The sequence below is a fragment of the Cyanistes caeruleus genome, chromosome 6 (assembly GCF_971803275.1).
Source record: "Cyanistes caeruleus chromosome 6, bCyaCae1.hap1.1, whole genome shotgun sequence".
NCBI lineage: Eukaryota > Metazoa > Chordata > Aves > Passeriformes > Paridae > Cyanistes > Cyanistes caeruleus.
The window spans coordinates 25285482-25298419 of record NC_141706.1 but is presented as its reverse complement, the minus strand read 5'-3'; the positions used below and the strand labels follow the sequence as shown (position 1 = coordinate 25298419).

The 12938-nt window shown below is 40.7% G+C and overlaps 1 protein-coding gene across 5 annotated transcripts in view; it reads left to right on the top strand.

Moving 5' to 3' along the window:
* The window catches only part of SLC1A2 (solute carrier family 1 member 2), an 81961-nt gene that overhangs the window by 49048 nt on the left and 19975 nt on the right, over positions 1-12938 (top strand). For all 5 annotated transcript variants that reach the window (XR_015288307.1, XR_015288306.1, XM_086894051.1 and 2 more), the window contains exons 2-5: positions 4420-4559; positions 5715-5867; positions 6462-6712; positions 10074-10233. Coding sequence is in view for 3 of the 5 variants with exons in the window: in XM_086894049.1 (XP_086750175.1) it covers positions 4420-4559; positions 5715-5867; positions 6462-6712; positions 10074-10233 (704 nt within the window). In the remaining 2 variants the exon portion in view is untranslated. The remainder of the gene's footprint in view (positions 1-4419; positions 4560-5714; positions 5868-6461; positions 6713-10073; positions 10234-12938) is intronic.

Here is a 12938-nt window from a genome sequence, read left to right as displayed (position 1 = left end):
GACAGGGCCAAGAAGAACATCCTGCTAAATTATTCAAAGGCTACACCATATGTCTAGCTCTTGGTATGTGCTGTTTGGTATGATCTGCTGTTTCATGTGACTACTTGACTACTTATTTTCCAATATTTGGTTCATTTTTCATAAATCCTGACAGTGTTATTAAGCATCTGTAGTTAGCAGTATTGTGTTTGAAGGTCTTGGTACTTTCGAGTTCTCTGTGGACCTCTTTTGGAGTTTAGCTGTTTGTCTGCTTGTCACAATGACATAAGAAAATAATGAGCAGAATTAATTTATGTCTTTATGTTCTGGCCTCAGTGGAGTTAGACTAAAAGATGTTTTGGTCGGATGGGTTTCAGATAAGCATTCAGAAAGAGTCCATTGTTTGAATAACCATAGAAGCTCAGCACAATGGAATAATGATTTATTTAACTAAGGTAATAATTTGCATGTTTGAGAGATCACAGCTGCTAAAATGTGTTCTTCACTGTTCTGTGATTCTTAACTATGTACAGAGGTACCATTAACATTGAGATTAAATTAAGGGTGTTCAGTTGTGTAGGAGGGCCTCTGGTTGTTGGTACATCTCTGGCTTTGTACTTGAGTACAGCGCTGCCCACGAGCTGGGATGTCGTCAAGCTCCACTCCATCATGCATTCATTTTTTTCCATCAGCATGAAAGTGTGAAGCAGAAGAAAGCCTTATACATGTTTAAGTCCCTTCCCTGAATGCTTTAACATGGCCCTGAGGCCTTCAGGGTATGAAGAAAACTGTGCATGTGAGTGTGCAGTGTCACTGGGAGACAGCAGAGGAGTAGAACAGATCCAGGGGGATCTGGTTTGTAAGGGCCCATACTCTGCCCTGATTTATATCTGTGCATCTTCCATTGACTTCAACAGGCACTTCTTGCAGTTATCTCATTGTGTGACTGCAGGTTTCAGGTGAAAAAATTCTGCATTCTTCTGGAGCTAGGTATCATTACAAGATGCAAATAGAGGCACAAAGCCGGTACAAGGAGACGATGTCTCAGTCCATAAGACAAAAATTAATTTCTGTGACTGAGACAGATTTTCCTCTTCTAGTAATTCATGTTTTGTCATGTGCTACATAAGAAGCTTCTCTTAACCTTCACATGTTTATATTTCACTATTTTTTCTCCTCCTCTCCTCCCACAAAATAGTCAAAAGTCTGAACAATACTTCCTCCCTGGTCCAGTGATAAATATGTTGTTGTTGAAAAGCAGTGCTAGATTCTTTATGGTACCATTTTTCATGTTCTGATATTCATCTGTCATCACTTTTTGTAACATGGGTGCACAGTTAGTGCATTTTCCTATTGTGTTTTTTTTCTTTATAAAGTCCATACTCATCAGAATTTATAAAGTAAGACTTTATAAAGTCTTACTCATCAGAACCATGCTGAAGGTTCACCTACAATCTTGAAAAGGTGGAGAGTGTAAAACTTTGAGAAGTAGAAAAGGTTCCAGGAAACCAAACTAAGATTAGCCCAAAGTAAAATCATCAAGTACTTCTGTTTGCTGATTCATTTCAGTTCCACCCAATTATTTACTAGTGAGCAAGACTCCAAGGTTTTCTTTTGATTTAGTTTCAGCAGTCCATATTTCAGCGTTTCTGAGGAATATATAATTAACCTGTAGTGAATAATAAGTCAGAACAAGTTATGTATTCATGTTTGGAGTGCAAGTGAAACTAGTTGTAATCCTCGGTTGCAAAGTTTGGACCCCAAGTTCCTTGGGGTTTTGGCACATTTCCACCGGTGATTTCATGGCTTTGGGGCCCATGTGCATGAAAACTGCAGACAGTCTTATCTTTCTTTTAATTCCTCAAGTGGTGCACATCATCCCCTGGCTAATCCTTACATATCTCTGATACTTCCATGGATAAGTCCTCAAGAAGCAGGCAAGCCTCACATTTGAGCTGTCAGAATGTTCACTGGCATTCTTTTTTATTTCACTGTCAGCAGCACATTTTGTTGTGACCACTGTTGTGAAATATTTTTAAAATTGCAGAGTAAAGATTACAACGCTTGGAGGGGTTTTTCCCCCTTTAACAAGAAGAAGGAATAGTCTCCTAATGCATTTCCAAATGGTGCTATTTTTTAAGCCATCAAGTGTAATGGAAAGAAATGCACTTTTCAGTTTGAAAGGGAAAATTGTAGAAATCAAAATGCATCAAAATGACTGGATTCTTATTACAAGTCTAATAACTTCCTGTTGAAAAACTTACAAAGACAACAATCTGTACAATATTAAAGTTAAAAAGTTTTGATTCATGGGGGTGAGATGAGACAATGGGTGTTCATGAGAAACTTTTCAGACCTGTTTGAGGCCTGTAAACATCAGTCTACTGTTGTAGAAGATTTTCTAAAATTTTGTCTTAATCTGACATAAAACCAGATCTCAAAAAATACAATTTTCTTGGTAATAACATTTTTTTTGTTTTCCTGTTTCTCATATTTACACAGCCTTAACTTTCAGGGGAAATGTTTGATTCATAGTAGTGTTTTTAGTATTTTTTTTCCAGTACATTTTAATATTTTGCATATAAAAAGGGAGACTATTGCTAACAATTTCTCAGCTATTGAGAAGAGTAGAGGTATGACTTTTTCAGGCCTGCACTTATGTGTGTATCACTTTGTTTTGGGTTTGTATGGCCTGCTTTTGGTAGTGGGGGGGCACGGGGTGGCTTCTGTGAGAAGCTGCTGGAAGCTTCCACCATGTTCCCAAGAGCCAATCCCTGGCAGCTCCAAAGATGGATGTGCCACTGGCCAAGGCTGGGACAGTCAAGAATGGTGGTAATGCCTCTGTGATAACAAATTTAAGAAAAAGAAAAACAAGTCCTTATTGCAGGGATGTAACTGTGGCCAGAGAAGAGTGGGGTGAGAACATGTGAGAGCAGCTCTGCTGACACCAAGGGCAGTGGAGAAGGAGAGGGAGGAGGTGCTCCAGCCACTGGAGCTGGGATTCCTCTACAGCCAGTGGTGATGGCCGTGCTGAGGCAGCTGTGTCCCTGCAGCCCATGGGGATCCATTGGGATGCAGAGATCCACCTGCAGCCCATGGAGGAGCCCCATGCAGAGAGGGGCCCTGTTCCCATGCTGAGGCAGCCTGTCCTTGAAGGACTGCACCCGGTGTAAGAGGGACCCACACTGCAACACTTGAGGAGCACTGTTACCCATGGGAGGAACACATGCTACAGCAGTGTTGGGAAGACTGTGTGCCCGTGGGAGGGACTCACGTTGCAGCAGTTTTGGCAGGAGTGCTGCTCGTGGGATGGAGCCACACTGGAGGAGTTCACAGAGAACTGACTCCTGTGGGAGGGACACCATGGTGAAGCAGGGGAAGGACTCCTCTCCCCAGGCAGTGGGAGAAGCTTCGGGTGATGAACTGCCCACAGCCCCCATGCCCTGTCTCCTTGCATCGTTGGGGTAGGAGGGAGGGGTGGCAGGAAGGTGTTCTTAAGGACTTAATTCACTTCTCATTATCCTGCTCTTTGTTAGTAATAAATTTAACTCATATCCCCAAGCTGAGGCTATTTTTCCCGTGACGGTATTTGATGAACAATATCTCCCAGTCTGTATGTCAGCCCATGAGCCCTTTGTTTAATTTTCTCTCCCCTCTCCAGCTGCAGAGGGGAGTGAACGAGCAGCTTTGGTGGGTGCCTGGCATCCAGCCAGCAACAACCCACTACACACTTCCTCAAATATAAACCAGAGTTAGTAAAAAAACTTTTTCCTCTAGCCATTGCCAGACCGAAGGTTTTCTTGGGAAATGCATAGTTTTCTGACCAATTTTCAGTGGCAATTGTTCAAGTCTCATTACAACCAAGTTAAAAGTATTCTCTTGAGCTCAACATTTTGATTATATTAAAATAAAATGTTAATGTTGAAATTAAATGTTTTCAAAAGATCAATCAAAATGTTATTGAATGCTTTATTTTTCAAATAAATCATAATTTTTAAACTATTATCCTCAGTTGGAATTAAATAAGCTTTTAAAATCTATACTTTCCTGCTAATAAAAACTTTTTTCTTCAGCTGTCTCTCCTACTTTAGTAAACAGCCATGGTCTTTGGTGAAACTGAGTTTTTTAGCTCCATACCAGTAGTTTAGCCCATGAAACATTTGGGATGATATGTCCAGTTAATTAATTCTGATTGTATCTTTACCATTTGAGAAATAACTACAAATACAAAAAAATACTGTGAAGGCTACACCTTTAGAAGGACACGCCATTGCCATTTCAGAGACTTCTTCAGAGCAGTAAATATGCAGTGCTTATGAAATGTGGGAGGTGGTGGAATATGTGTCAGATTCCCCAGTTATATATGATGGACGTAATCCAGACTTTCCCTTTTGGCATCTTGTGCTAAAACTTCTACTTGATTTTCACTTTTTATTCTAGTGCCAACAATATGCCTAAGCAAGTAGAAGTCCGGATGCATGAAAGTCATTTAAATCCAGTGGAGCACAGATCCAAGAACTTATGTGTGCAGTTCTGCCAGTCCCTCCACAGGAATCTGCTCCTGACTCTTACTGTGTTTGGTAAGCTCTATGTGCTGCTCTGGACACTCTGTGTGTATCTGCATTTGTTCCTGTGGCACCACAGCCTCTGCCTGTGGTCTTCAGCTGTTCCAGCTGAGCAGCCAGCGAGTGAATAGGATGCCCATGGGCACTTCTTGTGTATTTCAGGTGAGCAGGGTATTCCTGACACAACACAGAGCAAATCCACACCACTGAGGTATCTGGTTTGGAAAGGAGTGTGATTTAAACCCCAAGGCCAGTCAGTGTCATCCAGTAGAACTGAATGCGCTACACTTTTTTTCTGTCAGTGATTTGGAAAAAAAAAAAAAGAAAAAGAAAAAGACAAAAACTCTACAAAATTTTCTTTTTTCTCTCAGTTTACACTTCACTGGTTTTAAGGTTGTCTTCCCTCTCTGTAGCTGTAAGCCAATGCTCCATGATCTCATCCTGAATACTGCCTCTGGCTTTAGCAGCTTCCAAATATGGAACAGTTTGACATTTTATTGTGGTTCACTGGCTCTTTGCCTATTTCTTTTTCACTGAAAGCCCAACAGCCATATGCAGCAAATTTGTAGACATACTCTTGTTATTGTTTGAAAAACCAGCTGCAACTGGTCTTGATCTGCAAATCCATCTCCATATTTTCAGTCTGCAAAACCCCATACTTCTGAAGTGCTTGCCTTGGATCACCATTCGAAGGTGTACCTAATGCTGTCCAAGGAAAAAGTTTTAAATACACATATATTTTTCATTGTATCAAAGAGGTACTTCATAATCATGGTGGCTGTGAATCACAACACAAGCTTTGCTGTCAGGTGCATTTGGGCTTGGGATCAGGGGTAAAAAGGAATCCTGGATGTAAACATCCTGTTTACAAAAATCATGTTATGAAAGTAGACATGGCATTTTTTCCCCTAAACTATACTTTAACAGCCTCAATCCTGAGCGGGAGGTTTAAGTTTTATCCCTTTATCCACATAAATGATGAGGAGTTTGTTTGTGATTTGAGAACATCAGGACAAGGAGAAGGATGCAGAGCATAAAAAAAAAAAAGGTAATAAACCATGAGCCCTAAGAATCAAGTTTTCTTCAAAAAAGAAGAAAATACTGTGCATTATTCCACATCAGGCAGTTCCTTCTGATACCCACCTGCTCCTTTTTTTGTTCTTCTTCCAGGTGTTATCCTGGGTGCGGTGTGTGGGGGTCTTCTTCGTCTAGCAACACCTATTGACCCTGACATCATCATGTTAATAGCCTTCCCAGGAGATATACTTATGCGGATGCTAAAAATGCTGATCCTCCCTTTAATTATCTCCAGTTTAATCACAGGTATGATACATTAGCCATAAATACTTTAGGATGCTTTCTGCAGATATCACCTGGTTTGCTTTTTGTGATGTAGGAAGAATAATGGTGTCATCCTGTCAGCATTTTGCAGTTGCAGGGGGTATTTCAGAGTAAATTTCTGAATAACTTGGTCGGTTTTATTATGTATGTGCTCCAGTGAATTTATTTCCAAACACATGCGCACACGCTACCATCAGAAATTGGACCTTGCAAATAAAATGGCATGACACTAGTGACCCTGGACTTCTTGAAGGTGTAGTGTCAGCCAGACCATTACCAGTTTGCAGAAGTCAAGGGCAAAAGATAGTAGAGATCTTCTCTATTTTTCAATGCTTCCTCTACAATTAGATGGAGTTTTAAATACTTATCTTCAAATTATTAGCAGTAGACAGTGCACACATAAGAATTAGAGGGAGAAGCATCAGTAATCTGTCTTGAGGGGAGAATATCACAGGGATGAAAGTAGGCACCCATAGGTACTCATTAAACTTTGAAAATTGTAAAAGGATTTTATTTATAATTATTGAATTGGATATTGAGTGTCAATATATTTGCTCATGTCTGAAACACCTGCAGGACTGTCTGGATTAGATGCTAAAGCAAGTGGCCGCCTGGGGACAAGAGCCATGGTCTACTACATGTCCACCACAATTATTGCTGCTGTGCTGGGTGTGATTCTGGTTTTAGCCATCCATCCAGGGAATCCAAAACTCAAGAAACAGCTTGGTCAAGGGAAGAAGAACGATGAAGTGTCTAGTCTGGATGCCTTCTTGGATTTGATCCGAAACTTGTTCCCTGAAAATCTGGTTCAAGCATGCTTTCAGCAGGTAAGTCCTGCTCCTTGGTAATATTCTTTACATCTTTTACTTGTCAGGGTTGTCTGTAGAGTTAATGTCATTGTTTAGGTTAATCAGAGAAATAATGATGCAAAGAGGAATACAGGTCTAAAGTCTTGAGCAGGTAAATGAAAGAACATTAAAGTTTATTTTAGATTTGTTATTAAGTAAACTTTAGTTTCCTCCATGCTTTTCATACAGTATCCATGGTCATGAATGCTGGCTTGGTCATTCACCCAGGTTGAATTTTAACTTGTCTGTTAGTCACAGAGATGATGGTTCTGCAATGCCCTGTTTAGAATATATGGATGATGATCATTCCAGCTCGCTGTCAAAAATGTACCCCAAAACCCAACCTCTCATAACCTCTATTTCTGTGTTAGAGTCCAGATGAAGTGGGGATTATAGATCCAAAGGGCTGACCCACCTACAGGTGGCTCCATCTCACCAGCTTTGGAGCATGCTGGGAAGGAAGGATGCTTGCACCATGTGTTGCTTGCTATGTAGGGAGATAATTTTGTTTTTCACCAGTGCTTAATCAAAACACCTTGACTTTAAGAGGTAAAATAAGCTTAAGCATATTTCTTGTATGTAAGCTGCTTTTCTCTCCAACTGAATTGTTTGAAAGACAGGGTTTTTTGGGGGCTGTTTTTTATTTTTATTTTTTAAATTTTAACAGGATTTGTTGCCAAACCTATTCTTAAGTGTTCCTGTGTGAAATTATGTGATGGCTGGTGCTGTGGTCATAGCCAAAGAAAAAGTAAAGAGAAAAGGGGGAAGGGAGAAGAAGCAATGGGAAAATGGAAGAATGGAGGGTGACCTCAATTGCCAAAAGGGCTTGGATTGCTTCACCTCTTACATGGACTTCGACATAAAAACATATAATCCTTGGGGATTTAGAGAGAGAACATTCTCAGTATTTCCAAATCATCACAGGAATGTCAGTCATGTGGTCAGACTGTTGGTGGCTAAACATCACATGTAATGGGAAATGTATTTTTGCAAAATTGAGTGAGGGAAATCAGGGTGCTTTTGTTTTTTTCTTCCTCTCCCTCATTTGAACTGAGGGAGAGAAGAGAAGGAGAGAGGAGGAAAGAAGAGAGGAAAATTCAATTTCATGTCAGTAGAAAGTGGTCAAATATATTGAAAAGGGGCAAAAAAGCAGAAAAAAGAATAATTAAGCTACCTGTGTCAGATAGGCTGTTGAAAACGTTAGTATTATTTTTTCAGTGTGTGGAATACCAATGTTCAGGTTGCTTCACTAGTTATGGATCAGCAATTCCACCAATTATTTTTAAATTTAGTAAAAAAAAGAAATAAAAAAGAAAAGAAATAACTTTTTGGCTTTTCAGTGTTTGACTTTAGCAGATTCCAGACTATTTTCTAGTGAAAACCTCTGCCACAAAGCCACATTTCATTTGTGAAGTGTGACTAGATGGAACTTTTGCTTCTGCTAGACCTTAACTCTGTAAGGAGTTAGGCTTTACTTTTCTCTTTTTAGGAGGAAAATTACCTGCTTCAATGGTGTCAGCATATATTTTCTTTCCCACCTTTATAGTCTTTCTCCATAGTCACTCAGTGTTTCCAGGTAGCCCTAGGAGGAAGAAATGTTTTGCAGTAATCCTGCAAAGAGTGGTTCTGAAGGTTGCACAGCAATGGTGCTGAACAGTGTGGGGGGAGGTTTCCATGCCTTCCATTGCCACCAGGCAAAGCACCATGAGGAGATTTATGTGCAGCTTTGGAACTGTTCATCTGCAAACTGGACTGTGGGCTGTCATGAGATTTCAATCTCCCCTGAATTTTAGCATGGTCCACAAGAAAGTTTAAATATATGATGAAAATTTCTATTCCAGCAGAAAAAGCATAGGACCATCTGTAAATATGACTGACATTTAAATGGTTTTCTACTCTCAGATGTGGTCAGAATCTAAGCATTATGGCAGACACAGCATTTTTATACACTGTGGCCTTGTGCAAAGGACTGCTGAGGACCTTTGACTTGAGTGACTGTAGTGGAATTTGTGAGTGTGAAGTGTCTAATATTTTAAGTTTAATTTCCATTACTCAGTTCTTACATTCTGAATACCTCACATAAAAAGTACTTTGTTGACAACATCCCTCAGATAAAATTTAAGTCTGAGTAAAAGTAGGCATGCAAGAATGTTAGGTGGTTTCAGGACAACAGAAGAGTTTCTCATGCAAAGCTGTGTAGGTTTTCTGTCTATATCCCCCTCTCCAGATTTAGGCAGCAGGTTTTAGAAGGATAAATGTAAGGTATTTTAAAACCAAAAGGCTTTAAACCATATGGATCAGGTCTGGATCATCATCCATAGTACTACAATGTCCATGTCAACAAGAAAGAGGTGCAAACGTTCTTTGAAAAGCTAATGCTCAGTTTCTGTTACCTTGCTATCTTGTGGGAGCAAGGGGAATAGGGGGGAGGTGGGAAAACATGGAAAGGCAGTCACAGCTTCCATACCATTTTGCCTGTCCCAGGACCATGAAGAGGCGGGAAAAGGGTCAAGGTGTGAAGTGGGAGGAAATCCCTTCTAAAAGCAGCAAATCACAGATCTCTCTTTTTTCCATTCCATCCTCCCTTCTTTCCTAGCTGTAACCTCAGGCTCACTTCTACCACTCCTTCCCAGCTTTTCCTTTACCCTGCCTTTCATGTACCAGGAAGGGTCCAAACGCATTCGTAAGCTGATGCCTTCTTTTTTTTTAAGGTGGTCAGATTTGTATCTGGCAGCATTGGTAATTTTTCTGCAATCTATCCCCCACAATCTTTTAATTAGAGAGCTCAGGGGACTTGTATATTCCATTTTGAGGTCTTGCAGTCAAGAGCACAAAAGCTGTAAGAGAAGTGTTGGAAATGTCCTGAATTTTTGATTCAAAGTAACTGGGACGACTTGAGCTGGACAAACCATCCTGAATAACAAACCTTACTGCAGAGTTGCTGCCATGACTGACCTTTAGAGTCACTTGGCTTTTGGAGCTAAACAAATGGTATCAGCCTGTAACACACAGACTGGGAAGCACCCTTTGTGAACTGCCCGGCTAAAGGGACTTACTGTCTGTAAAATGTTTCATTGTAGTGATAAAAAACATGCATTCACCATACTTCTCACTCTGCAGTCGTGAGGAAGACCCCCAGTACTTTGTAACATTTGAAACTGTTGAAAAATAGGCTTAGTTTTGGAAGAAGGGTTAAGAGACTGTAGAATGCATGTCCAATCCTTTAAAAATATAGTTCCATGGAATTTCAAGTGAAGACCTTATATTATTAATTCCTTATCTAACATATGGATGCATTCAGTCTATTTCCATTCTCATCCCCCCTTTTTATTGCCTTCAGATCCAAACTGTCACCAAGAAAGTGCTGGTGCCACTACCTGTTGAAGAGCCACCTAATGTCACTGATTCTGCTATTGCTATGGTGAATGAGACAGCCCCACCTGAAGCCCAAATGGTCATTAAGAAGGGGCTTGAATTTAAGGATGGCATGAATGTCCTGGGTAAGAAAATTTTTTGCCTGTTAAATATGTACATGATATGTATGTCACAGCTTTTTGCTGTGGCTAGGTAGTCAGTGTTGCCTAATTTGGTCTTCAGTACGTGTTTAGTCTCTCCTGACAATCACCAAATGTTATCACCTACTGCCTGTCCATTGGTCTCTGAGATACCACAGAAAGCAGCAAGCGAATTGTTCTGGATTGGCAGCTTTGTGGTTATGAATTGGAGGAGTACAGTGGAGCATGTAGGAGGTACCCAAAATACCCTTTCATCCTAGAGGAAGCTGACCTAGGCCAATACTAATGCATATTGGCAAAACAGTATGGGGGAGAGCTTCAAGAGCCAGTGCTTCACACACCCCCTGATGGATCTGAGCTAAGTTGTTTCCAGTAGGTGTCTCGGGTGTGCTGAACTAATTTGGCTCGAGGCAGAGCCTAAAGTGAGAGGTGGAGTGTGAACCACACCACCCAAGAAAAATCCCAGAAAGGCTTGACACATTTCTGAGTCACTTCTCCCTCCTCCTTTCATCCTGGCTGCTGACCTTTACCAGCTGCAAATGCCATCATGCCATCTTGTCTGGACAAGACAGCAAATGGAGGTGGTAGGAAAACTTTGCCTATCTCCCACCCTTTCCTGAAGCAAGTGTTCAGTCTGTGATGGGGGCACATGAGAAACAAACAGCTTCCACACCACTTCTATTTTCTCTTCCATGTCTAGAATCCCTGTTTTGTCAGCCCAGGGAGGAGCGCTCCTCCTTCAACTCCTTGCTTTCTGCATGTGGGTGAAGTCAGTCACAAATCAGCTCTCAATTTGTAGCCTCACACCTACGCTGGAAGATGCTCTGTGACAACACATCCACAGGGCTGAGGCTGACACCTCTCTGTCTATAGGTATTGTCCTCAAAGTGGGACAGTATGGTGGGGTACCTAATCCCCTGCTTTCTCTCACCACGAGGCCATAACCTCTGAAGGGCAAATGGCCTCTTACAGCTGCTGAACAGCTCTTGCTGACACAGTGGCTGCTGTGTCTGCAGACCTTCCTGAGGTGTTGTTGAGTTGGCTGGCTGCTTTGCTTAGATGTAGGGGAGATGATAGCATCTATAAGCTGGTCTTGTTTTTCTGTGAAGCAGCCTGCTCTGCAAGAGCCCTGTATCCTCTCATGGCTCTCGTTCCATTCCACATGTGGGGGCAGAGGAGCCACTTTCAGAGCTGCAGGTTGGCATTTTGCACCAGGCATGAGGCAGCAGCTCATTGCCAATGCTGTTTACCCTCATCTGTTTTTTTCCCTCCTGGAATTCTGCTTATGCATTAAAATGAAACAGTTGTTCTGATTTGAGAGATGCATTGCATTTAATGCTGGGCTTGTTTTGTGCAGGCTCTGTCATGGAAAAGATCTACAAGGCTGAATAAAATTCCTACAGGAAAGAAATACACACTTTAGCTGAGGAATTTGCTGTTTTGACCAATGTCTCTCAAATTTCTTGAGTTTTTTGGGTTGGTTTGGTGTGGGTTTGACTTTGAATGAAGAAATGAAAATGTTGTGGGAATTGCCATCCAGTTTGGATAAGCTGTACAAGCTGGGAAAATTCCTGCAAATGGGAACCAATCTGACTCTCATGACTAACATAACAGCTCATTTGGAATTAATGAACAAAACTACCAATTAACATTTTCTAATGCAGATTCTGAGTTCCAGGAAGTAACTTGGTCTTTGAAAAGCTTTTCATCATTTCTCTACGCTCTACAGCACACAAACATATGCTTCACTTCCCTATTCAACTGACTCAACAAAGATAGCTTGGTTCTAAAGAATGACTTTGTATCCAGGAAATTGGATTAAAAAAAAAGAAGAAAAAAAAAAAAAATCTGGTTGCTTAACCCAGTGTGAGGATATGGGACAGCCTGTCTTTTCCCAGGCTATTGCCAGCTCATATTCCCTTATCTTGAATATTTTTGTGTCCCAGTAAGTTTTTTCCATAGGAATTTCCCAGATGAGTTTACATATTTTTTAAATACTGGACTCATATCATGACTGAAAATTTAGCCTCAAAGATTGGCTGAAGATTCAAACCATCTGTCAGTATCAATTAATAATCCAACTCTGGATGCTGAAAATTTCTGGATCTGAAAGTTTAGCATTGAAGAAACAGCTCCAAAGTAATCCATGGCAGATGCATCAGTTGTTTTTTCACAGATAGTCCAATACTCCAGATATTCACACCTTAGCATTTACATTTAGGAGCCAAAAGTTACCCATAACGAATGCTATGATTTTATATCCACTGATAGCCTTTTCAGTGAGGTTAATCTGCTTATTGGGAACTCTGTGGTTAAGTGCAATACCCACCTTCTCCTCCCACCTCTACCTTCTTCATTTAACGATAATACTCCTGGCCTACAAAAGTTCTAGGGCTACTTTTGCCTTTCCCTACACTCCAGAACTGTATAGTCTGTCAAGGCACTTTTGTAAAGCCTGAGAAAATTCCTCTTGGTTTCTAGTAACTGTTCTAACAACAGAGTTACAGTGCAGCACTGTCTTACCTTTCCCATTTGCCAGGGCTCATGAGGTTTCTAATAGCTGAATGGAACTGAGAAGATTACTGTATATGTGTTTTTTGATGATCAGATTAATACAGGAAAAACCCCAATAAAATCATAATTGTGTTGTGAAATTGTAATTTAGTAAAACCTCGAAGAATTAAAGATTT